The sequence below is a fragment of the Parus major genome, chromosome 7, assembly GCF_001522545.3.
Source record: "Parus major isolate Abel chromosome 7, Parus_major1.1, whole genome shotgun sequence".
Taxonomy (NCBI): Eukaryota; Metazoa; Chordata; class Aves; order Passeriformes; family Paridae; genus Parus; species Parus major.
The window spans coordinates 31,367,215-31,393,316 of NC_031776.1; the positions used below are offsets into that span (position 1 = coordinate 31,367,215).

General features: G+C 41.6%; 2 protein-coding genes across 2 annotated transcripts in view; one reads left to right on the forward strand and one right to left on the reverse strand.

Annotated features, from left to right (window-relative positions):
• On the forward strand, positions 1 to 14,598 carry UBXN4 (UBX domain protein 4). Its single transcript, XM_015635235.3, has 13 exons — positions 1 to 130; positions 5,540 to 5,642; positions 6,501 to 6,529; positions 7,370 to 7,488; positions 8,079 to 8,244; positions 8,686 to 8,788; positions 10,327 to 10,381; positions 10,511 to 10,675; positions 11,457 to 11,584; positions 12,304 to 12,406; positions 12,742 to 12,873; positions 13,195 to 13,403; positions 13,968 to 14,598. Exons 1-13 carry the CDS (start codon positions 52 to 54, stop codon positions 14,104 to 14,106), a joined length of 1,530 nt encoding a protein of 509 aa, XP_015490721.1. The 5' UTR covers positions 1 to 51; the 3' UTR covers positions 14,107 to 14,598.
• LCT (lactase) overlaps positions 14,138 to 26,102 on the reverse strand; it is a 17,761-nt gene continuing 5,796 nt past the window's right edge. The window contains exons 7-17 of the mRNA XM_015635233.2: positions 25,248 to 25,893; positions 22,402 to 23,964; positions 21,800 to 22,068; positions 21,363 to 21,653; positions 20,344 to 20,542; positions 19,504 to 19,706; positions 19,036 to 19,145; positions 18,375 to 18,509; positions 17,236 to 17,459; positions 16,122 to 16,358; positions 14,138 to 15,378 (exon numbers count right to left, since the gene is read on the reverse strand). Of these exons, the coding sequence (XP_015490719.1) occupies positions 15,167 to 15,378; positions 16,122 to 16,358; positions 17,236 to 17,459; positions 18,375 to 18,509; positions 19,036 to 19,145; positions 19,504 to 19,706; positions 20,344 to 20,542; positions 21,363 to 21,653; positions 21,800 to 22,068; positions 22,402 to 23,964; positions 25,248 to 25,893 (4,089 nt within the window). The 3' untranslated portion in view covers positions 14,138 to 15,166. The remainder of the gene's footprint in view (positions 15,379 to 16,121; positions 16,359 to 17,235; positions 17,460 to 18,374; positions 18,510 to 19,035; positions 19,146 to 19,503; positions 19,707 to 20,343; positions 20,543 to 21,362; positions 21,654 to 21,799; positions 22,069 to 22,401; positions 23,965 to 25,247; positions 25,894 to 26,102) is intronic.

Genomic DNA, 26,102 nt, shown 5'->3' on the forward strand with positions numbered 1-26,102 from the left:
GCAGGCGCGGTGCGGCTGTCGCTGAGGGCGGCGGGTGCCGGCGGTCCCACGATGTGGTTCGGCGGCTCCGTCCCCGCCGCCATCGCCGCCGCCAAGGAGCGCAGCTCCGTCTTCGTCGTGTTCGTGGCAGGTACGGTACGTCCCGGGGCCGCCCGCTGTCCCCCCGGCAGGGCCCAGCAGCGCCTTCCCAGCTGTGTCCCGCCCGCCGCCCCTCCCGCCGAGCGGGATTTGTGCTGTGTCAGCCTCAGCCCTCCGTGTCCGTGTCCGGCCCCCGCCCGCCCGCTTGTGAAGCGGAGTCGCCCGTCCGATGTGTCGCCTTCCCCTCCGTTCTGCTCTTCTGCACTCGCCGGTGCAGCTCTCCGGGCTGTTTGTTGTGTTTTGTTTCCTTTCCTCGTACCGACAGTGCGTGTTTCATAACACTGTAATTAGAACCTGTAGGAATCACATCGTCTTGTGTACGCTGCCTTCCTCTATGAAAAAAAGATGGGAAAGAGGAGGCGGTCTTGAGCTGCGCCAGGGGAGGTTTAGGTTGGACATTGGAAGGAATTTCTTCCCAGAACGAGTGATTAGACAGTGGAACAGGCTGCCCAGGGAGGTGGTGAGGTCCCTGGGAGTGTTTAAGGGAAGCCTGGACGTGGCACTCAATGCCATGGTCTGGTTTACAAGGTGGTGTTTGGTCATAGATTGGACTCGATGGCCTCAGAGGTCTTTTCCAACACGATTGAAACTGTGATATTCTGTGATTAGACCATGCTCTTTAACTTATTTTGGAGCTTCTGCGTATCTTTGTGTGTTGTTTCTTAAGATTTTACTGTTGCCTTAAGTGTTCCTGGCTTGAAGTTTTTCGGGTGCCTCATGAAGCAACAACGATGTTAAAGGTGTGACTTGATGTTGTTCCCTTAAGAACTGTTGAACTGTAGGACTCACGTGGCTTCAAGAAGTTCACTCCCAGATGGGATGTGAACAGAAAAGTGTAGTTAAATTCCTTTTGTTGACACAACTCTCCATGCGCTTGGAGAACAGCATTTTCTGCTGGATAGTAAACGTACTGATAGAAATCAAGGTCTTGTGAGACCACAGATTGGGCTGTGTTGGTGTTGGAGTAAGGGATGGGATGGAGCAGCTCTTGAAGAACCACAGCCCTTGGGAAAGAGTCACATTGCAGAATTTGGGAGGGACCCCATGCTGGAAGAGTATGAGTCCAACCCCTGAAGAGGAAGGAGCAGCGGAGACAGGGTGTGAGGATCTGACTGCAAGAAGGGTGGGGAGGAGATTTGTTTTTATTTCCCATGATCCTGCTCTGGTTTTTGATTAGTAATAAGTTAAATAATTTTTTCCCCAAGTCACATCTGTTTTGCCTGTGAAGATAACAGGTGAGTGATCTATCTCTTCCCATGAGCCTTCCTCATGAGCCGTTCTCTCCCCTGCCTGGCTGAGGAGGGCAGTGACAGAGGGACTCTGGTGGGTCTCTGAGTAGTTTCAACCTGATATATGAGGGGCAGAGAAGTGCATGTTGTAACTTATGTTCAGTATTTTTTATTAAACAAAGATTGTGTGCAAAGTGGGGCCTATTAGATGCTGATGTTGACTGGGTGGATATAGGAGTATGTAGATGTACAGGGGAGAAATAAATTTCTGGTTGCAGGGCTGTAACCTAGTTTTGTCATTGTGTGTGCTGTGAGGATTTGTTTTGTTTGTTCTTATGAGCCCTGGAAAAGGCAGAGCGTGACTTCAGCCAGGCACATCTCTGAAATGGAAGAGTTGGGAGAGTTCTGCCGACACCCGGTCCACCCTGGGCCCCGTGAGATCAGGGCAGCTGACCCATGGCAGAGCTGATCATTAAACTGTTCTGATACATGTGCTGGGAAAGGGAGTTGGGAAGCCCAAGAACTTTCTCACAGTGTGTGAAAGCAGCTGTGTTTGAAGGATGCGGGGTGCTGAAAGAATAGTCTGGTTTTGTGTTAGCAGAGATTGGGTTTGTTGTTTGGGTAGAAACACGTTTCAAACTTCACAGTGATGGTAACTTTGAGCCTTTACACTCCACACTTCCCACTGGAGACAGGCATTTGAGAACACCTGGAGAATAGGCTTTCAGCAGTGTTTGATTCTGTACACTTCATCCAGTAATATCTATGGGAAAGAAATGAATAAAGGGAAAAAAAAATAATGAGAGAAATGGAAAATGTTAGTTAACAATCATTTTGGGGTGGCCATTGTGGTGGGATAGCTGTTCTGATATGTCCATCTGTGTTTGGTTTCTGCCACCATCTGCCTGTCCCTCTCTTCCTCTCCTCTGCACTTCACTTACATTTTCTCTAGAAAATGAAGAAGTGGATTATTCTTTCTGCTTCCAGAGTATTTTCTAGTCAAGCAAGGAATAATGTGTTTATTTATCTTAAAAATGAGGTGGCATTTGTGATGGTAAGTGTACATTGTTCAAGCAAGTTTCTCCTAAAGTGTTTTTGCTTGCAGCCATAATCCCAACATTCTTGAGCTCAGTGTTTAAAACCTTCATGGCACATTCTGGTGACAGGATGGTGTAAGGGTATTAAAGATCCCATTGAACTCATGGGAAGTTGCAATAAAAGGGATTTCTCTGTTCTCCCAAGAGAGCATGAGGTGAAGCAGGTCTGCCTTAGGAAACTGGTTTGAAATATTAAGGTGAGATGTTAGAGGCTTCTGGACACACCAGGTAAGGGGCTTGTGTTGGGGGATTGATGAGTTACTTTTGGCATCAAGTAATTGCCAGCAGCAGTTTCTCTCTGTTGTTGCACAGTGAGCCTGTTCCTGACACTGAGACAGGTCTGGCAACGCAGGTGCCCCAGGGGATGGTGTGAAGTTGTGTCCAGGGAGGTGTAAGGCTGGATATCAGGAAAAGGTTCTGTCCCCAGAGGGTGTTGGGCAATGAAACAGTCCCTCAGGGAAGAGTTCAGGATGAATTTGGAAAATGGTTTTAGGTACATGGTAGGATTTTTGGGGTGTCCTGTGCAGGGCCAGGAGTTGTACTCGATGATCCTTGTGGGTCCCTTCCAACCCAGGATATATTATGATCCTATCATCATCCCCAGTACCAGTTGGTAGCTGTTCTGTAGATGATTTTACAGCCTATAGAGGTAGAAAAGCCTTTGATTCTTTGAGTCTAAAGTTAGTAGTTCATTTGATGCAAAACCTCATCTGTTCTGACTGAGGTGTTTAAAATTATTCTTTCCGAAGGTTAGACATGTTCTGATCATGAAAATACGAGGCCACTCATAAAAAGTGCTTTTCAGAGTGAAAAAATGAAGGGGTAAGAGTGTGACAATAAAAAGCTTTCAATTAAAATGTTTGTTTCTTTTTAAGAATGTTTGTAGAAACCCTCCTCCCTTTGTTCATAACATAAGTATTATTTTAATATTTTTTTTTTACAAAATGGTAATTTGTACACATAAGCTGTTAGTTATTTATGTGCAGCCAATATGTATCAAGTCACTTTCTAAGTTAAATAAGTGAAATGATGTGGAGGAGGAGGAGGAGGTGAATGGTTTAATGTCCTGGCTTCCTGGCATTTCCAGAATGGCAATCCTCTCTTACTGAGTAGTTATGAAGTGTTGGATATGGGAAAGTCAGGCTTATCTCTCTCCTGAAAGGAAAACACTTCCCTGATGACTGTGTGCTGAGGGGAATTAAAGTCTTCTGACAACCTGTAATGGTATTGAGTAAGTTCCTCATACAGGAAGTAAATTATTGCACAAAAAGAGTCTTGTCCAGTATGTGAATCACTTGAGAAATGATCTATGTTTTCCCTATGTAGATTTACCTGATCAGATTTAAGAGATGAGGAAGTGTGACTGTGAATTGTTTACAAATCATTCCACTAAGTGAAATAAAGTGATGTTTGTTTGAGAAACAAGAAACATGAGAGTTTTGGGATCTAGAATTTTGAGGCTGTTGTTCTGGCTCAGTGTTAAGCAGAATTATGAATTATGTCAAGTTCTGTTACACTTGACCTCTTGACTTTTCTGATGTTTTTCCTGTGATCTGGCAGTTTTGATTTTAGGATACAATTGCTACTACAAAACTGGAATAAATGAACCCTAACCCCTAAATGAGAAAGGGTTATCAGACAAAAAGATATATGAGAACAAGCAGCTGTTCAGTGGGCAGTTACAATATTAATCAGTGCATCATGGCACAGAGCTTTATAAAACGTGAGCTATCAGCATTTTCATTCAGTCATTCTCAGACTCTACTGTGAGCAGCCTCTGCCCTGTTCGTGTCTTTCAGCATTCTTTTTTCTCCAGCAGTTGGTTGTGTGGAAAAGTTAGTGTTAGGCAAGTATTTAGATATTTTTAGTAGCCTAATCGGATGAGCACATGTCCCTTTGCAACAGTGTGTGGTGAAGCAGCTGCCTGCCTGTGAGCATTTGGAAACAGGAGAGGAGGCTGAGCCGCTCTGGGCACAACAGCTGCATTGGCCACACTTGGAAGCACTGCACTTAAAGCAAGAGGAAAGGTTCCCACGTAAAACAAACTAAATATTTGCTTGCTTATGCAGAAGAATAATAATAGAGGTAGATACTTTCTATTTTGCTCCAGTAATGCCAGGGGAAATTAAGACACGTGGTTGAAAACCACTTTTCCAAAATTGTATTTTTGATACGTGCCCCTGTGAGAGGCCTTGTGACCAGATAGCAGCACTTCACTGGAAGATTCCAAATGTAGCTCCTGATCTTTAACAAGTCAAAAATATTGCATGGAATGGCAACTGGGATGAAACAAACAAGTGGTTTGTTGTTGTCACTGAATAATGGACTACTATACTTCCATACTTGTGACTCAGATTCTTCATCAAGACTGCAGTCCATTCCAAGCTGCTAGGAAGTAATACAGATTGAAGAAAAAGAAATGGTTGCAGGCCAGTGTACTTGTTGAAAGATGGTTAATATTAATCAGAATCTATTAACCCACACCCTCACTAAAATGGTGTTTTGGGAGATAAATGTACGATGTAAGATTGATATGTTTCATCTAATCAAAATAACACCTCTGAATCTGTGGACCCTGAACAGCTTTTCAGTTTCTCTTATCCAAGTAGTTCCTCTGCATTTATTATTCTTGTTCTCTGCTCCTCACACCTTTTCCTCCACTCCTACTGTTAATGTTCATGTCAGGAATTCAAAACTAAGTTATAAATAATCTGCAAATAAATGTTTCTTGGTTTAGGGATTTTTTTTAACACTGTCAAACGGTGAAACCTTACCTGTTGAATTACGTATTTACACGGAGTGAAGAACACAGCTTTACCTACTAGCAGCTGATGTACTAATATGTAATTAAATTTATAATGAGGGGCAATCAGAACATAGTTTTGACATGTTACTAAAGTGAACCAGCTGGAGTGAATTGTCTCCAGATTATTAAAAAAATAATTATAAACTGACTTGAAAATAATCCCCAAAGTGTTTTACAAAGGTGTTTTCAAAGGATTGAAGCAAAGCTAAAGTCAGGCAGAAACAGCAATCTGTGGTGGGTTTAACTTATGTGTGTGCTGTGTCTTGCAGGTGAAGATGAACAATCTACTGAGATGGCTGCAAGGTGGGAAGATGAGAAGGTGACTGAAGCAGCATCAGATGGTTTTGTTGCTATTAAAATTGACACCAAAAGGTTTGAGCCTATTCTATTTCTGTCTCTTAGACAATCTTTCATTGATGATGATGATGAGTGAGAGGCTTTTGAAGTCCTCACACTGATTAGGAGATAGCGTAAATACTTGGTTCCAGAGCAGAAGTGAATTCAGTACTCCTGAAGTCCCTAGAGCCTGAGAAAATGTCAAATTTTATTGTTGTGTTCTGCACATACTCATTGTGTATTTCAGACTGTATTCCAGTACGAGTAATAGAATGCTTGAAGTTGCCCTTTCTCAACTGGAAGAGACACAAAAATGCTATTAAAAATGCTGTAATAAAAATGCAAGTGCTAGAGGCAGTTCTTGGCTTGCCAAGTTACATAATGAATTAAAAACCTTTCATGAATTCAGAAAGATAAAAATCTGTAAAGCCCCAGAGAAAATGTGTTTGCCTCCATTGTAACACATAGAATGGAGACGCATTTAAGTTCCTGGGTAAATTACTCAGCTATTTTTGTTATGTTTGTGTTCCAGTCCATGTGCACAAAGTGCACTGATATTTCCCCAAATTGTATTATTTTGAAATGCTCTACAGACATGTTATTAGATTTACTACATTATTTGTGCTCAATAGACTAGATTTCTTTTTCCTGAATTGCCTCTTAGCATTGCTTTCCTTTCCTAACTCTTATGTAGTCAACTGTGATAACCAAGGATTGTCACCATGTCAACACTTTTGCAGAATGTTAATGATAAGATGCAATGCAAATTTGCTTTTAGTGTTCTCTCAAGTATTTAAATAGTTTTGTAGGACAGTTATTTTTATGATGAAAGACTTAATCTGAAGTTGTTGCAAAATGATTGCTACTCCTAAATGAATATTTTCTTTTTAACAGTGAAGCATGCCTGCAGTTTTCTCAAATTTGTATCCTTTGAGATCCGTTTAGATGCTACATTATGATTACAGATAATTGCTCTATACAAGTTAATACCCTTCTTAAGACAAATACTTACAAGCAATGCTATTGAAAATACTTATTTTGGCATAAAACTATGCAATAAACTGTGTAGTTAATAGATACCATCTGTGTATTCAACTAGCTGTCAGTTATTAGAGAAAGTGAGCAAATTGGGTTTTTTTATGTTAATTCTATGTAATTCTCTAAATAGAAAATTATCTAAAGCTTTATATAATCTAAATAACCTGTTGGTCCTACTAATCAGCATTAGAAAACAAACAAGAAATGCTTTAAATTTTCATCTGGGGCTCAGAGCTGCAGAGGAGGAGGAACAAGCTTCCAACCCAAGGATCTGGGTTTTGTCACATACACAGGTGTGAAGTCAGGTAAACCCCTGCCTGCCTTACGGAGGTCACTGCTTATGGTTCATTAATTCTTTGTGATGCTGGGAATTCTGTACCTTAACTTGGATTTCCTTCATGCTCTGGAGATTTCATTACTGTCTACTTAAAATGTTGTCTGACACTAAAACAAAATCATTCTCAAGTCAAATCATAATCAGTTGCCTGGAAAGTCGGAGAAAAATACTTTGGCCTAAAGCAGTACAAAGAAAAGAAGAAATGCTTACCAGTTGCATATAATGTTTGCCAGCATATTTTTTTTGCTTCCTCTCTTGGCCCTGGCTACTGGTGAGCAGTGGGAGATAAGGGCATTAGAAGGTCCTGTAGGAAGGAGGTCTGCTTTACCCTGTAAAGTTACTCTGATTCACCTTCTGTCATTCACCACCCTTAACTGTCACTGTGCAGATCCTGTCGTGTGCGTCCCATCCAGCTTTTTTATAGGAGACAATGGAATCCCTTTGGAAGTTATTGCTGGCAGCGTTTCTGTGGAAGAGCTTGTTACCAGAATCCATAAAGTCAAACAGGTAATGCTGACAGGCTGGATCTTCCAGATGGAGCTGGTAATGCTCTGGACAGTGAAGACCCTGGCCCTTCCTTGTGCCTTTGGGAAGTTACTGGTGAAACTGGAACCAGTGAGTTACTGGTTCTGTCCTTTCAACAATAAAATCAGCAACCTTGAATTCAGTACACAGGTTGGAAACACTGTGCACAAGTGCTGCATTAATTCTTGTTTTATTCAGATCATCTGTGTAAACCCATAGTACTGAAGAAATGTGTCAAGAACTCTAAACTGGAATGACAAAATGTGACAACTCACCTTTAAGGGGATTACTCTTCAGCTCATAACATGGTTTTGTAATATCGTTCTGTAATGTGGATTTATGAAGTTATAGACAAGTGTAGGTTGCTTTATCACTTTGATTTCAAATGCAAGACTAAAATTAGAAAAAAATATGAAATGCATGATTGTACCATACTCAACAATATGTGGTAATTCTAGTTTTATATTTTCAATAGGACTGATTCTTCAACAATAATTCAGTCTTGACCTTTTAACCTATGAAAAGTATTTGAACTTTCATAGGCTCTATTCTCTCTTTTCCCAATTTCTTAGATGCACACAGGGAAAGGGCGGCCTTTGGAAAATGGCAGTCAGGCATCTGCTCCCTGTCCCTCCTCTCGGTCTGATGGTGCTCCAGAAAGTGCAGAATCCAGAGCAGGGGTTTGTGACTCTCCTAAGGCTGTTATGCCTGAGACAATAGCATCTTCTGCTGGTAATGGTTAGTGTTCTGACACAAATGCCACCTCATTTGCTTTGGAAATGGTTTTTCTTAAGTTGTTACATGATAGTACATAAAAGGCAATATATTGAGCAGACTCACTGAGGAAGAGCTTGGGATATTCCAGAATGCTTTGCACAAGTCTGGAGGGAAGGATAACTTGTCATTCTGCATAGTTTTAATAAGTGAGGAATCTAGGGTTTATAACTCAATAAAATTGTGTATGCTCTTCTGAAAAATGATTAAATTAAAGAGTTTTTTGGCTTAGTAACCTGAAACCAAATTGTTGAGGGGGGGAGTCTTAAGTAGCAGAACCTCATATGTCCTTGAGATATCCCAGTTGCTGCAAATTGTGGCTAGCAATGAGCCTAATAACTTTTATGATAAGAAATAAATCTTTCCTTCTTTCTTATGCATTATTTTCTTGTAAACCCCTTGAAGATGAAGCAAATTCACGTCAAGCAAGCCAGGAAGCAACTAATTCTACAGATGTGCAAGCAAATGATGCTCAGCCTGTGAATGATCTTACACGCAAAGTAGAAAGGCAAGTCTTCTTTTGCAGGCTTTTTAATGAGTTGTATTTGCTTCTCAGGAAGCAGTTTTGTTGTGTTTTGGGTTGTTTGGGGTTTTTTTAACTAATACATTTAATTACAGGATTTTGCTCCTTAATCTGTTGTCATCTGGCAAATATTTAAGTAGTCTTATTTTGTATTACGTGTCTCTGACAATATTAGGGCTGATACCAAACCAGGTTTTTTAATTAATATAATTTCTCATGTACTTTGTAAGAAAGAGGTAATCTGGAAAACTCTAAGTGTTCTTTGATATAACTTCAATAGAGATGATATGTTTGCTGCAAGTTCTTGAATGAATTGAAACATTGAACTCAAAGTACTGGAAACTGGTATAATAAAATGCTAACCTAGGTTTTGTATAGAGATGTCATAGTTTCTTGCTGATTCGATGACTTCTTATAGTGTAGGGATATTGAAAAAGTCAGTGGAATCCTATTCTGAGACTCATGCTTTGATCAGTGAACAGTAATGAGTTGAGTTTAGTTTTTTGAAGTATGGTGATCAGAAACACCTGGCTCAAAATATGATTAATTCATTATTCATTGTTTTTAAATAAGGGATATTATTTCTAAACTTGTTTTTAATAATATTGATCCTATTTGAAATATCCTGTCTAAAACCATAAAACAAGTTTAGCAAATAGGAATATTCATAATGCTAAAATATATTTTAAATATTTTTATGCATATTTCAGTGTACTTCCAAAGTTATTGGAGAAGAGGTATATTTTTTAGTTACCACTGATCAGACAATGCAGTCAATATTTTAATACAATTATCAATGTTCCTTTTTAAAAAATGCATTTATCTTACATACAAATCTGGCATAATTTATCTACAGCATATTTTTTGCAAGGGGGAAGAAGAGGCCAAGCTCAGTTATGAAAACAGCTACCATACAAACATTTTTCTGACTATATGACTTTTCACATTGGGTCACGCCTGCCCTTTCCCCAGACTTCAGATATGTTGGGATTTTATTGTCAATCTGAATTGAGAAATTTACTTTGTTCTTTTAAGTCAATCTTTATTCTGAAGCATTTTTCTGGATAGCTAAGACAGATGCATGTGCATCTATGTCAGAGCTAAATATTACTTGTGTTCCCTTTTAGGAGGTGATGTGCAGAAGAAACCAGATGGCTTAAATATCTAAAACGAGATTGAGATTTAGTGTTTCTGTTGCCACAGATCATAAATAGTATTTGCTTATTGTATGTCTTCATAAGTTAGTTTAACAGTAGGAATATGTAGGATTCTTCATTTAATGAGTGGAAAAAGGACAAAAGGAATATGTTAGAACAACTCTAAAAGTGCAAAAGGAGGTGGTGAAATCACCACCACCCTTTGCATGGATGGTGCACCCGCATGGGAATGAATCATTGCTGGTACACAAAGTATTAGCACTGTGCTACAGCTCATTTTCATGTGTTCTCCTGGGCTTGCAAATGCTTCATTAACATTTGAAAATACTGCAATGATAAGACTTTTCACTTTGTTCTTAAATTTAGGTTAACAAAAAGGCTTGAAGAAAGAAGAGAGGAGAAAAGGAAAGAAGAAGAACAGGTAACACAAAAATGTAAAACCCCTTGCAGTTGTTTTTTTTATATACCCTTATTTGAAATAAAATGTTTAATTCCTTCTTAAACAAACATACTTCTGTCTTTTGTCCAATTTTTATATCTCTCTATTCAGAAAGAAATTAAGAAAGAAATTGAAAGAAGGAAAACTGGTAAAGAAATGTTGGAGTACAAAAGACGACAGGAAGAAGAATTGACCAAACGTATGTTAGAAGAAAGGAACAGAGAAAAGGCAGAAGAGAAGGCTGCTAGAGAGCGCATAAGGCAACAGATTGCAATGGTAAATTTTGCATTTTGGAAGAAAGCTTGCTGTTTCTCTCTCTCTCAGTGTACTAAAATGATAAATTTTCTCATTTGATGAAGCTTTGAAAGATTGCTCATTTTTCCATTGGGAATCCTGTGGCCTTGTATAGTAACGATTTTTGTGTTTGGGGAGTATATAGCATTTCCTGTGTATAAAATGAAACTTCTGCTTTCATCTTTACAATTCTTTTCTATCTGAACAAATATTTGTCATATTGCTTCAGCCTAGTGGAGAATTATCATATAAACATAAAAATAATTGCAATTTAGGCATGGTACTAAAAGAGAAACACAGTGAGTATTTAATTGTAGAACATACACAAGAACACTGCTCTCAAAATGACGAATAGGATTATTTTCCAAGTTAGTATATATGTGTGTGCATATATGGATGTAAATAGGTGGTAACAACTGGAATTCTTCCTCATTATTAGGTTTTGGTATAGAATACTTAGAATTGCAGTCCTGTAATTTGTCTTAAGTTTTTTGCCTTTATCTTCCCTGGAGTGTTGAGCTCACATGGGAGGATCATCTATTAACAACTGGTTGTGGGAAGTGACTCAGTGATCTTGGCTAATGACACAAGTTTGTGCAGTTTGGCAGCGATTAATTCTTCACAGTTCCACTGTCTTTTCACCATATGGTCTGTTTGTATCTGTGCAGTTGGTTCATGAGTATCGATCATAGCTGTCTGTTTTAAGGAATGTTAAGTAACAAGTTAGGTTAACAATTAAGGTTTCCCTTTGATCCTTCCACAGGATCGTGCTGAGAGGGCAGCTCGCTTTGCAAAATCGAAGGAAGAAGCAGAAGCTGCAAAAGCTGCAGCTCTTCAGGCTAAACAGGCTGAAATAGAGGCCAGAAAAGAGGCAGCTCAAAGGGAGCGAAGGTGAGTTGTAGAAGACACAAGTGTGTATCTTGGGGTGGAGAGGTAAAGAAACCTTTTTAAGAGAGTTAATGTATATCCCAATCTCTTAATCTCTTGGCAACATGTTGCTGTGTTGAGCTGTTTAAATAGTAACACTAAAGGTAGCTATTTACATGAACATTATGTTCTTTGATAGCTTTCATCCTTTTGGCATTTGTGATCATGAAACACTAACCACCTTTTCTCAAATGTTATTTTAGTTAGATAAGAGCTTTTAGTGTGTGAGCTTTGATTTAAATACCAGTATAATGGAGCTTGGTGGAGTCCTAGGTAAGGTGAGACTGCAAAAGATATTCTGGACAGAATGACTGAATAATGTCAGCGTGCTGGGCAGCTCACTGCAGATCCAGGTGCTGTGGGTCCAGGGGCTGTGTGTGTGGATGGTTTGGATTCAGCAAGGCTGGGTTGGGGCCATCAGCTGCCCGTGTCAGGGCTGTCTCCTGCTTTGCACAGCACTGCTGGTTTAAGAATTATCTGAACCTATGGGGGCCTTATATGGAGTTATGGAAGAGGTGCATTGTGACAGATCAGCAGGTGGTTTTCCACTGTGAATTCAATCTTATAACCTGGGCAGGATGACTGTCACTCTGTCCTCCATTTCAGTACTACCAAGCCTAAGGCCCAGGAGCCTTTGTCTGTAAGTGTTCATGTCCTGACTGACCCCAATACGTGTCCCACAGTGCAATAGCCAGGATTCAGTTCCGCCTCCCCGATGGATCTTCCTTCACTAACCAGTTCCCATCTGAAGCACGGCTAGAAGAAGCCAGGCAGTTTGCTGCACAGGTAAATGGGCATTTGTTTCTCAGCTATGTGCTGATTATGATTTGGTGAGCATCAAGTAGTTGTTGATGGTGGTGGAGTTGTCATCAACTCCTTTCCTTGTTGGGTATTTGAAGAAAGTTTTGGTAGCAGCCTTCTCCAGTTCCACCAGCTGCCTTTGGATTGCTGCAGTTTATCATTAGTAAGAGATAGAGAAAAATGAAAGATATTTCATATCCTGCTCTGAGGATGAGTGATAGTTTGATACAGAACTCTTGTTAAGGTATAATCAGCTAGCAAACATGCAGTTGTTTGAAAATAAAGGTATAAATAAAATGTTTTCTTTTTGTGCTTCACAGACGGTTGGTAACACTTATGGCAATTTTTCACTGGCAACAATGTTTCCCAGGAGGGAGTTTACCAAAGAAGATTATGGAAAGAAGTTAGTAGAACTCGAGCTAGCACCCAGTGCTTCAGTAGTGTTGCTGCCGGTAGGTGTTGGGTTTTGGTGTGTTTGATTTTTCAAACAGCAATACAGTAGCTGGATAGTTGCTGTTAGTCAGCCATGATAGTATTTGGCTTGAATTTGGAGATTCTTTGTCTAAACAGATTGCAAAATTATTCTAGTTTTTGTCAGAACTGATTTGGAGAAGTTTTTCTGAAGCAGATAAATGGTGGCAGAGATACTAGTCTAATGTGTAACCAAAGTTGTTCCTTTGTGTCTAATGAGCTTCAAAATGTTGTGTGAAATACTCTGTCTGCAAGAGCAGGACTTTAACACCTGACAAGTTTGCTTGGTGTGTTCATGACAGGCGGGAAGACCTGCGACTTCTGTTGTTCAGGCTTCAGGCAGTGATCTGTGGAAGTTCTTGGGCACAATCCTTTATCCCCTTTTAGCGGTTTGGAGATTCATTAGCAACTTTCTGTTTACGAGCCCACCTCCCTCACAGCCCTCTGTGAGATCAGCCCATCAGCAAGACCACTCATCTCCCTCAGCGTCGGGCAGCATCGAGCAAAGCAGGTAAGGCAAAGCGTTTAAGGCAGCTGTTTTCTCAAGCTTCTTGCTGCAATTGTTTTAATCTTGTAGTGGGGAACTGAACTTCCAGTTACACAGTAGAAAAAGCATTGTCTTGCAGTCATTTATGAATAGGGAATTCAGCTGTAACTACAAAGGTGAGCTTCACTTCAGCTGATACTGTTTGGAAGATAAAAATGTTAAAAATGAGATATCAAACTGTTATGGGATGGTTGTTCAAGTAACAGAAGCAGATGGAGTCTGGTTTTGACAGGTTTTGTATTGCCTAGAGAATGAGATCTCCCGTGTACCAGGAGAGCTGCTCAGCTGTTTCTGGTGAAGAATCTACATCTTGCTTCAATGACAGGGAAAATGAGAGTCTGCCACTCTCTCTGACTGCTAAGTGACAAATTTTCACCTGGGTATTGCTTCCCAAGGAAACAAAGGGATGAAGAAAACTATTATTGAGGATAAGAGAAGGATGGATGATTTGTGTTTATTGCATTTGCTGCTTCTCTTGTGTAATTATTACTGAGGAAACTGTCAAACCTCACTGTTTTTGCGCCCTAGGCAAGCAGTCAGGAAACGAGTAGTGGAAAAGCGGGGGGAAGACTTCAAAAAAGAAGGCAAAATATATAGACTGAGGACTCAAGATGATGGAGAAGATGAAAACAATACTTGGAATGGAAATTCTACACAACAAATGTAGTTTTGAGTAACTGCAGTTACTATCAGGCTGCTTTTTTTTTCTTTTTTTCTTTTTTTTCTTCTCTTATTTGATCTAAGTCAACTAAAGCTTCTGGACAAGTGGGGCTTATTTTACACTGACTGAATTACTTAATTCTTATTCCTGTGGTGGATTATGGAATAAAGTCACCTATGTCAGAAAAATCAAGTGGGTGTAAGTGGAAACTAGTAAAAAGACTGAAAATCTCCAACAGCTTTCATAAATATTGCCCTATGCCATAGAAAGGCACTTTTTAATCTATAAATATTCTGCTACATAAATTTAAGGGCCAGCTATGTTAATATAAAGGTCATGGTAGACAATGACTGATTAAAATGAGGGTTTCAGAAGCACTCTAAGTAGCAAATCAGGTAACTAATTTATGTTTAACTTTTTTCTTGCTTCTGCAACTGCAAGCAAAACCTTGTAGTTTTTAATTCCCTAAGCACTCAATAAACTATTTTCCAGAAAACATGACTGTCTTGTGAAGTTCCTCTGATGTTCTGGTATCACAAGGAAGCAAGCAGGGTTATGCACTGAAATTTAAAATATAGCAGACAAACATTTTGTTCCAGTTTAAATGACCTTACTGTACATGAAATAAAGGAAAAGGGGAGGGGTGAAAATCCAATCTGTACAATAGCTGCAGTATAACAGTTTTCACCAGGAGAGACACTAATTTGTCTTAAAATTCTAAGAAGCTGGAGAACTTCCAGGGGTCCTTTCAGAACTGTTGATGATGAAGCAAGGACAGATGCCAGGTGACGTTCAGAATCCTTATATGTAGACAGGAACAAGCAATTTTACTTTGATCTTTAAGAAATCAAATCAGTAATGCCCATGAACAAAAGAGACGGTTAACATAGAAAAATAACTTTCCTCTCCCTTTTTAAATTGGAAAGCAAACAACAAAATGCTGGGGAGCCATCTCTGAGGCAAGACAGAAAGCTGCAATACTGCAAGCACTAGTTTCTCTTCCTGGTGCTATAGACTGGTTTTTTTTAAGAAAAAACAAACCAAAACATTTTATGAGGTGGAAATATTACATTTTACTACTAAGTTCCATGTGTGATTGTTTATGGGATCTTTTGGACAATTTTCCATATTTGTATGCAAAAAGAGCCAAGCTCAGTGCTCCAACTGCAGAAAGAGCAAAAAGCACATAGAGTGCTATTTCTGCATCTTGGGATGTCAAATCCAATCCCAAAAAGCACACGATGTCAGCTGTTCCTGGAGTGGGGTCTGTTGGTGTCACTGAATGGGAAAAACAATGAGAAAGTGTTAGTGCAGAGCCTTGGGGAACTGTTCCATGCAGGTGTGAGTGCTGCTGTTTGCTGCATCCACCAGGCTTTTAACTGTGTTCAGTACTCTGGCAGGAGCTGTAATTCTGGGGATCAGGGATTGATACAGTTCTAGCTCAGAGTAAAGGCACAGCTGAGGCTGACAGTGCAATTCCTGATAGTAATGGTGATTCTCATTCCCAAATCCCCACATTAACACTGGTTGCTTTTCATTGCACTACTCCAGTTGAGAAGACAGAAATAGTGATAAAAGATCACTATTTCCAAAGCCATAACCAAAACAAAGATTTGGTATAAAGTATTCAAAGTATAAAGTATTCATTTTTTTTCTAAACAATCTTGTGGGAGTATTGAATCTGTGTGGTTTGGAAAATATCTTGTCAGTTCTGCCCTTCAGAACAGGGCAGTTCTGTTGGAGAAAAGTCTAATGGAATAACTTTTGCTACATTTTTAAGATAGGCATGTGTTGAGGTGCTCTTGCACAAGGTTTAGCTGCTAGTCTGATTTTGCATAGGGAAGTGACATTGACTGACTTAAAAAAATACTTAATAAATAATAGAATATTTAATACTGAATAAAAATACTTTAAAAAATACTGCAGAAAATGGTGGTGTCTCTAAAAACCTTAGACTATGGAATTTTTGGGATTAGGATTAGATGCAAACACACAAGCACCATTTCTGCTGCATCACTTACCTTCTGGCTTCTGTTCCAGACAGGGATGTGGGCCCGTTGCTGGGTCTGGAAATCCATTGCAGTTTATGATCTGTGAGTAATACTTGGCTGAGGCCTTGGGGCGCCGTGGCAAGGCAGGGTCTGAGAAATTCACATGGTAGAGGCCAAACTTCTCCTCATAACCTGCTGCCCACTCGAGGTTGTCCATCAGTGTCCACGCAGTGTAGCCCCGTAAGTCGACACCGTCGAGTACAATGGCTGCAGGCAGGAGCAGAGAGGAGAGAGAACAGGTCAGTGGTTCTGAACCCCAGAGCAGGAAGGTGCTCCAGAACATCCACACATGGCACACAGAGAGGTTCTTGCCACTTGGGACTCATTGGTTTTGTTCTCCCTATTCCCACCTCTCTCCTGCCTTGACTTGCCTCAGCTGCTTTGAGGTAGCTCAGCTGCCAAGTTAGAGCCAACAAGTAGCCAGGGTAGTTCACTCAGTGCCCAGGACTGGACACTGCTTTTCTCTGCTCCAAAAATCAAAGCTTTTGTGCAACAACCAAACATTTAGGAATAGAGAAGGAAACCCATTAAAGTGCAACCCATTGCCTAAACAAGTGTTTGTGGGGCCTTGCTGCTACAAGGCAGTAAAAGTCTAAACACCTGGCTGTTCCAGTACATCACAAAAGCAAACTGAAAAAGCCCTTTCCTGAAGTTGTTTGACCACTGCTGTAACTGAAACCAGTTTGGGGGTTGGGTTTTTAGTGTTGTTTTTAAAAAAGATGCTGTTTTTAGACACAGCAGTAGTCAAGACTAGAAGGAGTTAAGGAGTTCATCAGGTACTAATACCTTCTTTCAGGAGGTGCAGCAAATCAGGGAACCTGCAGGTTATCCCACTAAACCCAGGGTTTGTTCTTCCTTTAGATCTTCTTTCCTGGCACATTTTTGACTATCTGTGGACAGTTTTTGGCAAACCCAAAGGCTCTTTGAAATGGATTCAGTAAGCCCATGTAATCGTGTAACTTGCAAGTGTGATGGCAGTGGTCTTTCAGCTCTTTACAGCTTGCTTTACACACATCAATCTTGTGGTAAAGCCACTGCTGCTCTCTAGAGCTCTGGGTGACCAGATGTCAATAATCACTCTTACCTTTGAGTGCCTCATTAATGTAGGTGCGAAAGTAATGCATTCTCCAAGTGTCATTGAATTGAAAGGCTCCCCTCTCTGAGACCCCATTTTCAGTCACATAAATGGGAGGGTTGTTGTACTCTTCCTTTATCCACCTGAGGATCTTCCTGAATCCAAAGGGTGTCACCTTCAGCCAGAGGGAACCGGAGCTCGGCCAGCTGCGGTCAGTCACTGTGGCTACGCCCCTGTGGAGGAGGACACTGCTCAGGGCCAGTCCCAGTGCCAGGCACCTCTCTGCCCAGGGTTGAGGTGCTGCTGCTGTTGCTGCTGCTCACAAGCCTAAAAACACTTCTCATGCTTTGATTTACAATAACACTGTGTAAATCAGCTGTGCCTGACGATGTGATGTTGATTCCAAATCTTTGTATACAACACCATTTCTACTTTTCAAGGCATAATGCAGTGCTTGAGCATGCAAATTTACACTTTATATTACATGTAGATTCCTACATGTAATGAGCCCACTCTCCTACAGGGTTAAATTATAAGGGGCTGGGATCTAGCAGCAAAGGAAAGTTACAACAATTTCATCTATTCCCTGTGGAAACATTTTGGAAAGGAGACAATTTCACCTCCATGTGTGGTCCCCACCAGTACCTGAATTCTCATTAGAAAAACTAGTAAACTCCTGTTGTTTACTTTTACAAGTTGAAGAATGAAATTAGCATCTAAATAAAAAATCTTGACTTAATCTATACTTAACCATGAAGTGATTTAGCTATTTAGACTTTGAACCTACATTTATCCAATGCAGTGAGGGACCTAAACCTGTTTAACAGCAAACCAGGGTAACACCTCACAGTTTAAATGGCAGATTGAAGGCAATATGATAAATTATGATAATTTTATGATAAATAAAAACAAAGGAAATATGATAATTTTTTTTATCACCTCATGTCTAAGAGAGAGGCTGTTGCTGGACTTTTGTGAAAATAACAGGACCTCGGGTACTGCCTGGTTATATTATCCCTAGTATTGGTTTACAACAGCTTAAAACACCTATCTCACAGCTTTATTTGCTATAATTTTACACTTGTCAGTTAACCCAGGCTCCAGCTGTGCAGATTTTACTTGAACAATAATTTAACTTCATCTCTTACCTATCAGAGTCATATGACATAACACCCTTAGGATAGTTTAGGTTGTATGTTAAAACTGTGGTATAATGATTTAGACCAAAATAGTCATATGTGCCTTTAATTCTTTGTTTTTCACTTTCAGTAAATTCTGGAAGTCTGCAAGAGAAAACAGAGAATACACTTTGCACACACTCCATGGGTAATGCTGGGATCCCTGGTACCAGCACCACAAGCACAAGAAGAGAAAGTGGGAATGAAAAACAATAAATGTAACTGAGAAGAACCAATGAGTTCAGTATATAGTGTTAAGAAAAGTTAAATGAATTTACCACAGGCATCAGATAAAGTACTGTGGCTAATGCAGGGCAGTTACTGTATCACTGAGCTGACAATTTATTATCCCAAAGATGTATTAGCCAATTTAGTTTGCAAGAGAGGTAAAGACAGGGAATAGGCAAAGCCCCCCACCTGGATTGGAAATAATTGACCTTTAAGGTCCCCTCCAACACAAACCATTCTGTGATTCTCTGAAAACGTACACTAGAATTTTTCTGTAAGGATACAAATAAGCCTTTTTTACAGTAATACTGGAATAGAATCATTGAAATGTATAATTTCTGTAAGAAAAGCATGTTTCAGCACAGCCAGTGAAACAAAAGCAGGTGTGTGCCTGGGCTCTTACCGGGATTTGCTCAGGCCCTGAGCCAGACTTCGTTCCCGAATCCTTCTTTTCATCACTTCATTATAATCACCATTTTTGAAAATGGGGTGAGCAAACCAACCTAGAAAAAACTAAACCAGGAAATAAGGGAGGATAAATTATATATCAAAACATGGGATTTAGCCATTCCTCTGTCATGTGCTGCTTTATAGGTGATACCTAAATTTATATCAGGCACATGGAGATACAAAGGGATGCCCATATAACAGCAGTAAATTTAATAAGCTTTTGTCACTGCAACCATACTTTGTCTCATTTCTGTTGCATTCTTGATCAGCCCCCATAAGGGGATACATTTCCTTGCAGTGATGCCTCTGCCTCACTGTTTTATTTCAGTGAGATGCTGACCTGTGTCTGGGCACATCCAGCACGGGAAGAGGGGGTGTCACCTGGAGCAGCAGGGGGAGCTGTGACCAGGGGTCTCTGTACCTGCATGAGTCGTGTGGCAGCTTCGATATCTGCCTGGCTGTGTGGGTTGCGTGGTTCTGCCCAGTCAGAGTTGATGGTGATGGAGATGAGCCCTCCCTGCTTGGCCCGGTAGGTCTCGTTGTAAAGGTGCCAGGCCTCCGCGTGTGCCTTGATCAGGTTGTGTCCCACCACGTAGGGAGCACGTCCCGGCCGAACCGAGACACCTGCGGGGACAGGGACAGCTCAGGCAGCGGAGCAGCACTTCCCAGCCCTCTCATGGCTGCTTCCCAGGTTAACACAGCCCCATGGCACCCAGAACTGCCCCTGGTAAAGGAATGAACGAGCAACACCTGGAGCCCCACGCCCAGCCTGGAATCAGTGCCAGGCAGAGGCAGCTGAAGGAGCAGCTCCCCACGGGAAGGCTGTGCGAGCAGGATCCTGCACCGGCCCCTCCTCCCTCGGCAGCGGGACACGGACTGCCAGCCCTGGCAACAGGCTGCTGCTGCCAGTTTGGAAAGCAGAAAGCTGTGTGTTCAGGTCAGCTCACATCCCCTCTCTCTTGGTTCTACCCTGCTGCTGAGCTGGATCTTCTTTCAGCTCTAACTCATCTCCACAGTCCCTGAAGCTGGTCTGGAAATAAGGTCTGTTCCAGGCAACAAGTGTAATCCAGACTTGGAGGTGACAGGAAGAGTGAAAGAAGGACCTGTTCATCACACCACAGCAATCCAAACCCCATCTATCCACAGCACACAATTTTCCTTGTTCTACCGTTGTAAGCCCTAAGGAACTACTCTGCTGCAATATAAAATAATTGTGCTGACAGTGCCATGAGGGCTCTGAGGTTATGCCCAGCAGTCTTACCTGGTGCAGCTGTGCCAACGCCATAGCCAAGATAGGCAGTATTGTAGGGTTCATTGAGGGTTATCCAAAATTTCACTTTATCTCCCAGCCTCTGGAAAAGGACCTCAGCATATTCCTTAAATCTCTGAACTATAGCATCATTCTCCCACCCACCGAGGTCCTGCAGCGCCTGTGGGAGGTCCCAGTGATAGAGAGTTACCTGTGGGGAAGGACAGGAGGACAAAGGACTCAACCAGTCATTCTCACAGTAACTCAGATTCATTTAAGACCACAAACTGTGCTTTGATCTGCAGTTACCTGCTCCTAATGTAGTTTGATGTTGTAGTGATCACCCATGCACTCCATAAAATACATTTTTGCCAGTTTCTTTAGGGACTGCCTAATGGTGAAGATGAAGCTTTTAGCAAAAACCACCTTATGACAGCAAGAACTCCTCAGTGAAGAACTGCTCCACCTGCACTGACTCTCAGGTGAAATACAATCCACCAGAACACCTGTCTGGGCTGGTACAGGGGTATGAGGACAGCTCAGAGACACTCAACAGTGCTGAAAGAGCTGATTGATGCAGGGTTGAGGTCACCATCCATGGTATGTGACAAATAACACTGATCAGTGGAGCTTCCTGACTCCCAGAAAAAGAATAAAGTTGTATCTATCTCTAAGAAAGGCAAGAAGGAAGATCCCAGGAGTGATGTTAGTCAGTCTCACCCCAGTGTCTGAACCATGCCTGCATAGGTCCTGTGGAATCTATTTCCAAGGTGAAGGGACAAGAAGGCAGTTGGAAACAGCCAGCAGTAAGTTTACCGTGGTCTTTCTGGGTAGTAATTTCAACATACCTCTACATTCCAAGTTCATTTGCTCATGCAATACCCCATGTTTCTTCCCATAATGAATTGAAAAAACATGAAAAACAGTTTCTGTGTGAAGGAGGGTATGGATGGAAACACCCACGTTGCTCTGAGCATCAGATTTGGGGGTTGCTATTTTTTAGTTACCTGAAGTTTACTGGGTGTAGTTACCTGAGGAACAATGTTGGCTGCCAGAAGGGCATCGATCAGCCTTTCATAGTAGTTGAGTCCCTTTTCATTGATGTACCTGGTGGTCCCATCTGGGAGAACTCGGGACCAGGAGATTGAAAAGCGGTAGTGAGACACCTTGAGGCTTTTCAGCATTTCCACATCCTCCTCAATCCTGTGGTAGCTGTCACAAGCTACATCTCCAGTCGCATCCTTGCCAATTCTCAAGGGAGTGTGGGCATATTTGTCCCAAATGCTAAGTCCTTTCCCATCTGCTCTCCATCCTCCCTCAATCTGTAATTGAAAAGGGGAGAAGAATTATTAGCAAACCCAAATTGAGGTCTTGACCTAGCAAAAAATTCAGCCTGTTATTCTTTGTGGTGCCACACAATAAATTAACTGTCCACAGATACTTGAGGAGTCCATCTCAGTTTCCTGACCTGGTAAGCTGCAGTTGCTACACTCCAAAAGAAGTTCTTTGGAAACTCTCCATATAAAAATTCATCTTCCTTGGGCAGTGGGATGCCATTATTGCGGATGATTTCTGCATAGTACATAGCAGAGCGCTTTGGTGTTCTTGGCCTGTTGGGGTTGTCAAAATCAATCTGGTGCAATCCAAATCTTGGATCATAACCATCCACCCATTCAAAGTTATCCATCAGAGACCAAGCATTGTATCCTTTCAGATTAACACCATCTACCTTGTAAGCTGAAAGACCAAGAAAAAAATGGAGGAGCATCAGCAGCATAATCACACATTAAATGAACCCTAAGGAATTCACATGCAAGCACATACAGGTTCCTGTTTCATACAGGTGGCACTGGTTAACTAAGGTCATTGACAGAATCTTCATAGTTGGAGGAAACAGAGTACAGCCATGCAAAGGAGATCATAAAAACAAACACTATATTTATATTGTGTTCAGACTATTTAAAGACTGATATCAATCACTTTGAAAAAGTACTCTTCACAGGAGTTAAGTAACCAGAAATCTAGAGAGGAGACACACAACACCAACAGAACAAAAGCAAATTCTGGTACCTTTCAAAGCTTCGTCAATGTATGTTTTGTGGTAAAATATCCTGGCATTGTCATCAACATCCGATTTGGCCTTTGTCCCCACGCCATTCTCAATGATGTATATTGGGGGGTTTCCATATTCCTCTTTGATCCAGTTCAGTAGCCTCCTCAGACCCCAGGCCACAGGCCGATGGTCAGTAAGAGCTGAGGAAGGCCAGGAGCTGTCCACTGTTAATGAAACTTCCTGGTCATACTCATAGGAGAAAGGCTTCAGACGTGTTGTTGAATGGCTTACAATTTTGGAGGAGTATGTGTTGAAGCAGAAGACATCTGCTGTGCCCCGGATGTATTCGCGCTCCTCCGCTGTGAGAAGCGGCAGGCGCGACGACGGCAGGTTCTGGAGCTCACTCCTGTTCCCGACTTTCCACTTCATGACCTCGGGGTAGTCCCCGTTTTTGAAAATCGGGTGTGTGAACCAACCCACCAAAAACTGCAGGTACCTGTCAGCAGCTTCAATGTCCCTGGGGTCACTTGGTGTCTTTGGCTCAGCCCAGGTAATGAAGGGGCACAGGGCAATGACCCCTCCCTGACTCGCTCTGTATTTGTCATCGTAGGTGTGGTAGACCCTGGCATGAGCTTTCAGTAAGATGTGGGCAACCCTGTAGGGAGCAGTGCCAGGGTCCTTGACATTGGGTGGGAACAAGCCAGTGCCATAGCCCAGCCAGGCAATGATGTTGGGTTCATTGATTGTAATCCAGAACTTCACCCTGTCCCCAAAGGTCTGGAAACAGAAGTCTGCAAAGCTGTCAAACAGGTCAATCAGCTCGTTGCTCTCCCAGCCACCGATGTCCTGGAGAGCTTGTGGTAGGTCCCAGTGGTAGAGAGTGATAATTGGAGTGATGTTGTTTGCAATCAGTCCATCAATGAGACGGTTGTAGTATTCTACTCCATGGCTGTTGATTGAGTTGTTCCTTCCAGTGGGGAAAATTCGAGGCCAGGACAGTGAAAACCGATAGTTCTTTACCCCTAAGGCTCTCAGCATGTAAATATCTTCCTCCACCCTGTGGTAGCTATCACAAGCTATATCTCCATTATCATTATTGTTTACATTCCCTGGGACATGGGTGAAGTTATCCCATATGCTGGGTCCTTTGCCATCAGCATTCCAACCTCCCTCTATCTGGTAGGCAGAGGAAGACACACCCCACGTAAAATCCTCTGGGAATGTCCCATAAAAATACATGTCTCTTTCAAAGGCAGTCTGGGATGAAAACTTCTTCCAGACAACCTTTGTTGCCTTGGAGGGAACTTCTGATGCTGGTAAATTTGGCAGCTTTGATGGCACAGGTTGGTCAAACACCACTGGTGCAGAAGATCTGCCCAATGTTTGGGATGGAAAACCATTTTTTTCAATGATACCGGAATAGAAGTAAGCAGATGCCTTGGGAGTCCTTGGTCTGTTGCTGTCTTCAAAGTTGACATGATGCAGCCCAAATTTTAGGCTGTATCCCACTGGGCCTTCAAAGCCATCAAGCAGGGATCGAGCAATGTAGGACCGGACATCAACAGCATCCAGTTTCACCGCTGCCACAGAAACAACGAGACATTGTTAATTACCCACCTGAACATTTCCTAAACACACCTCAGCACAACAGAAGCATCACAGCCAAGGATATGTGTCACAAGCCAAATACTTACAAATGGTTTTAAAGTCTAGAAAAACTTCCCAAATAATTAAGAGTATCTGGCAGGAAAAGCAGTCAGCACCGTAATAGGAGCTGATGAAATGCTTAGTGGTAGAAATGTGTGAGAAAAGAAGTACTAGTCAAGAGGTGTCTTAGTACAAGACACTTGTGCCACTGGTATTCTTTCCCCTGTGTTCTTGTCACACATCTTCAAGCAGATTTCATCCATTCAGGTGTATGGTGCACTTTTAGATTTAACACTGTAATTAAACTGAAACATTTCAGGTATTTAGTGCTTGCCTAAATTCCTTGAGCACAAGAGAGCTTCTTTTAGCAGAACAGTGTACCCAATACCAGCAGAGGCAAGTCCAGCATCCCTCTTCACATTGCTTACAAAAAAGCACTAAATCTCTCTTATTCAAAAAAAGTTCACTCCCATGTGCAGTCCATCCTCTTCTGCTGAGGCATAGCAGCACTAAATTGTGTTTTCTGTAGCTCTTCCAACACTTCTAGCAGTATGTTGAGATCTAGGTCAAGCAGATCAAATGATGTATACACTGATCACAAACATATTTAGTACAGCTTATTTAATGTTTTCCTGACAGTATTGTTTAGTCTATCTAGAGAGCATCAGTCAAATCTCTATTTGAAACCTCAGCTCTCTACATTTGTCCAGAGCTTGCCACTAACACTATTTTTATGTCAAAAGATAGACATCTTTAAAAGATACAAGCATAACCTGAACATTCTCAAAATGATTTGAGGTAAAAATTTTAAGGAGCTATTTCCAGTCTGCAGTGGTTACTGCTAGTTAGATCTGATTAATTGGTAAAGGCAGTTCAGCTCAAATTTATGAGAAGTCTACAGGCAAAAGCCTGCAGGCCAATCATCTCCAGGGGAACTGGAGTGTACAGTGAACAATGTTCTCACAGAGGGACTGACCTTAGGGTCCAGGCTACATTAATCCATATATAAAAAAATGCACTCCAATATCTAAAGAGAATGGAGAACTCCACATTGGACACCAGAGGCTTAAGTATATAAAGTCACACTCATTATCCATACAACAGGCGGCTGACCTCACATCACAGTGCAAGTGGTGACGTAGCAAAGCCAACCACCATGGAAGGGTTAGAATAACCATTTGGCATGATTAAAAAAAATAATTTAATTTCTCCATACCTTTCAGGGCTTCATTAATGTACTGGCGGAAATAATCCACTCGCAGAGTATCATTGATAAGATCCCCGGCATCTTCTGTGGGCACACCATTCCCTGCTATGTATATTGGTATCTTTGACCCTGTGTATTCCTGGGATACAAACTTCAGCAGCCTTCTTAATCCCCAAGGGACCACATGGATCCAAGAAGAGGCAGCCTGTGGCCAGGAAGGATCTACATGCAAGGAGAAATTCCCAATGCTCTCGTAGCTTGGTGTGCACATCCCGTCAGTGCCGGCACTGACCAGGCGGGAAGTGTAATGGGAAAGGCCAAAGAAGTCTGCAGTCCCTTTTATCAAGGATTTCTCCTCCTCTGTAAACACAGGCAGCTGTGCAACTGTCGTGGAGCACTGCTGGTTCACTTCCTGGATCTGAGCCTTTAGGATATCTGGGTAATCACCATTAACAAATACAGGGTGAGCAAACCAGCCGAGCATGAACTGGAGGTACCTCTCAGATGCCCTCACATCCTCGGAGCTGGTTGGAGTCTTGGGTTCAGCCCAGTCCGAGTTCAGCACCAGCCCCACCTTTCCCAGTTGCTGAGAACGGTATTTGTCATTATACAGGTGCCAGACCTTGGCATGAGCCTTGAGAATTGTGTGAGCAACCTGAGAGCAGAAAGCAGAGGAAAATGTGTCACATTGCATTGCACAAAATCTCTTAAGTATTGGGTTTATTGCCACGTGAAAATGTCCTCTCCATCCAAAAGAAAAGACCTTGACAAAATAAATAATGATAGACAAGGAGTGTAGTAGGATTTGGAAAAAGCAAAAGAATCTGACTATCCATCTACATCAGCTTTCAGAACAGAAAAAAT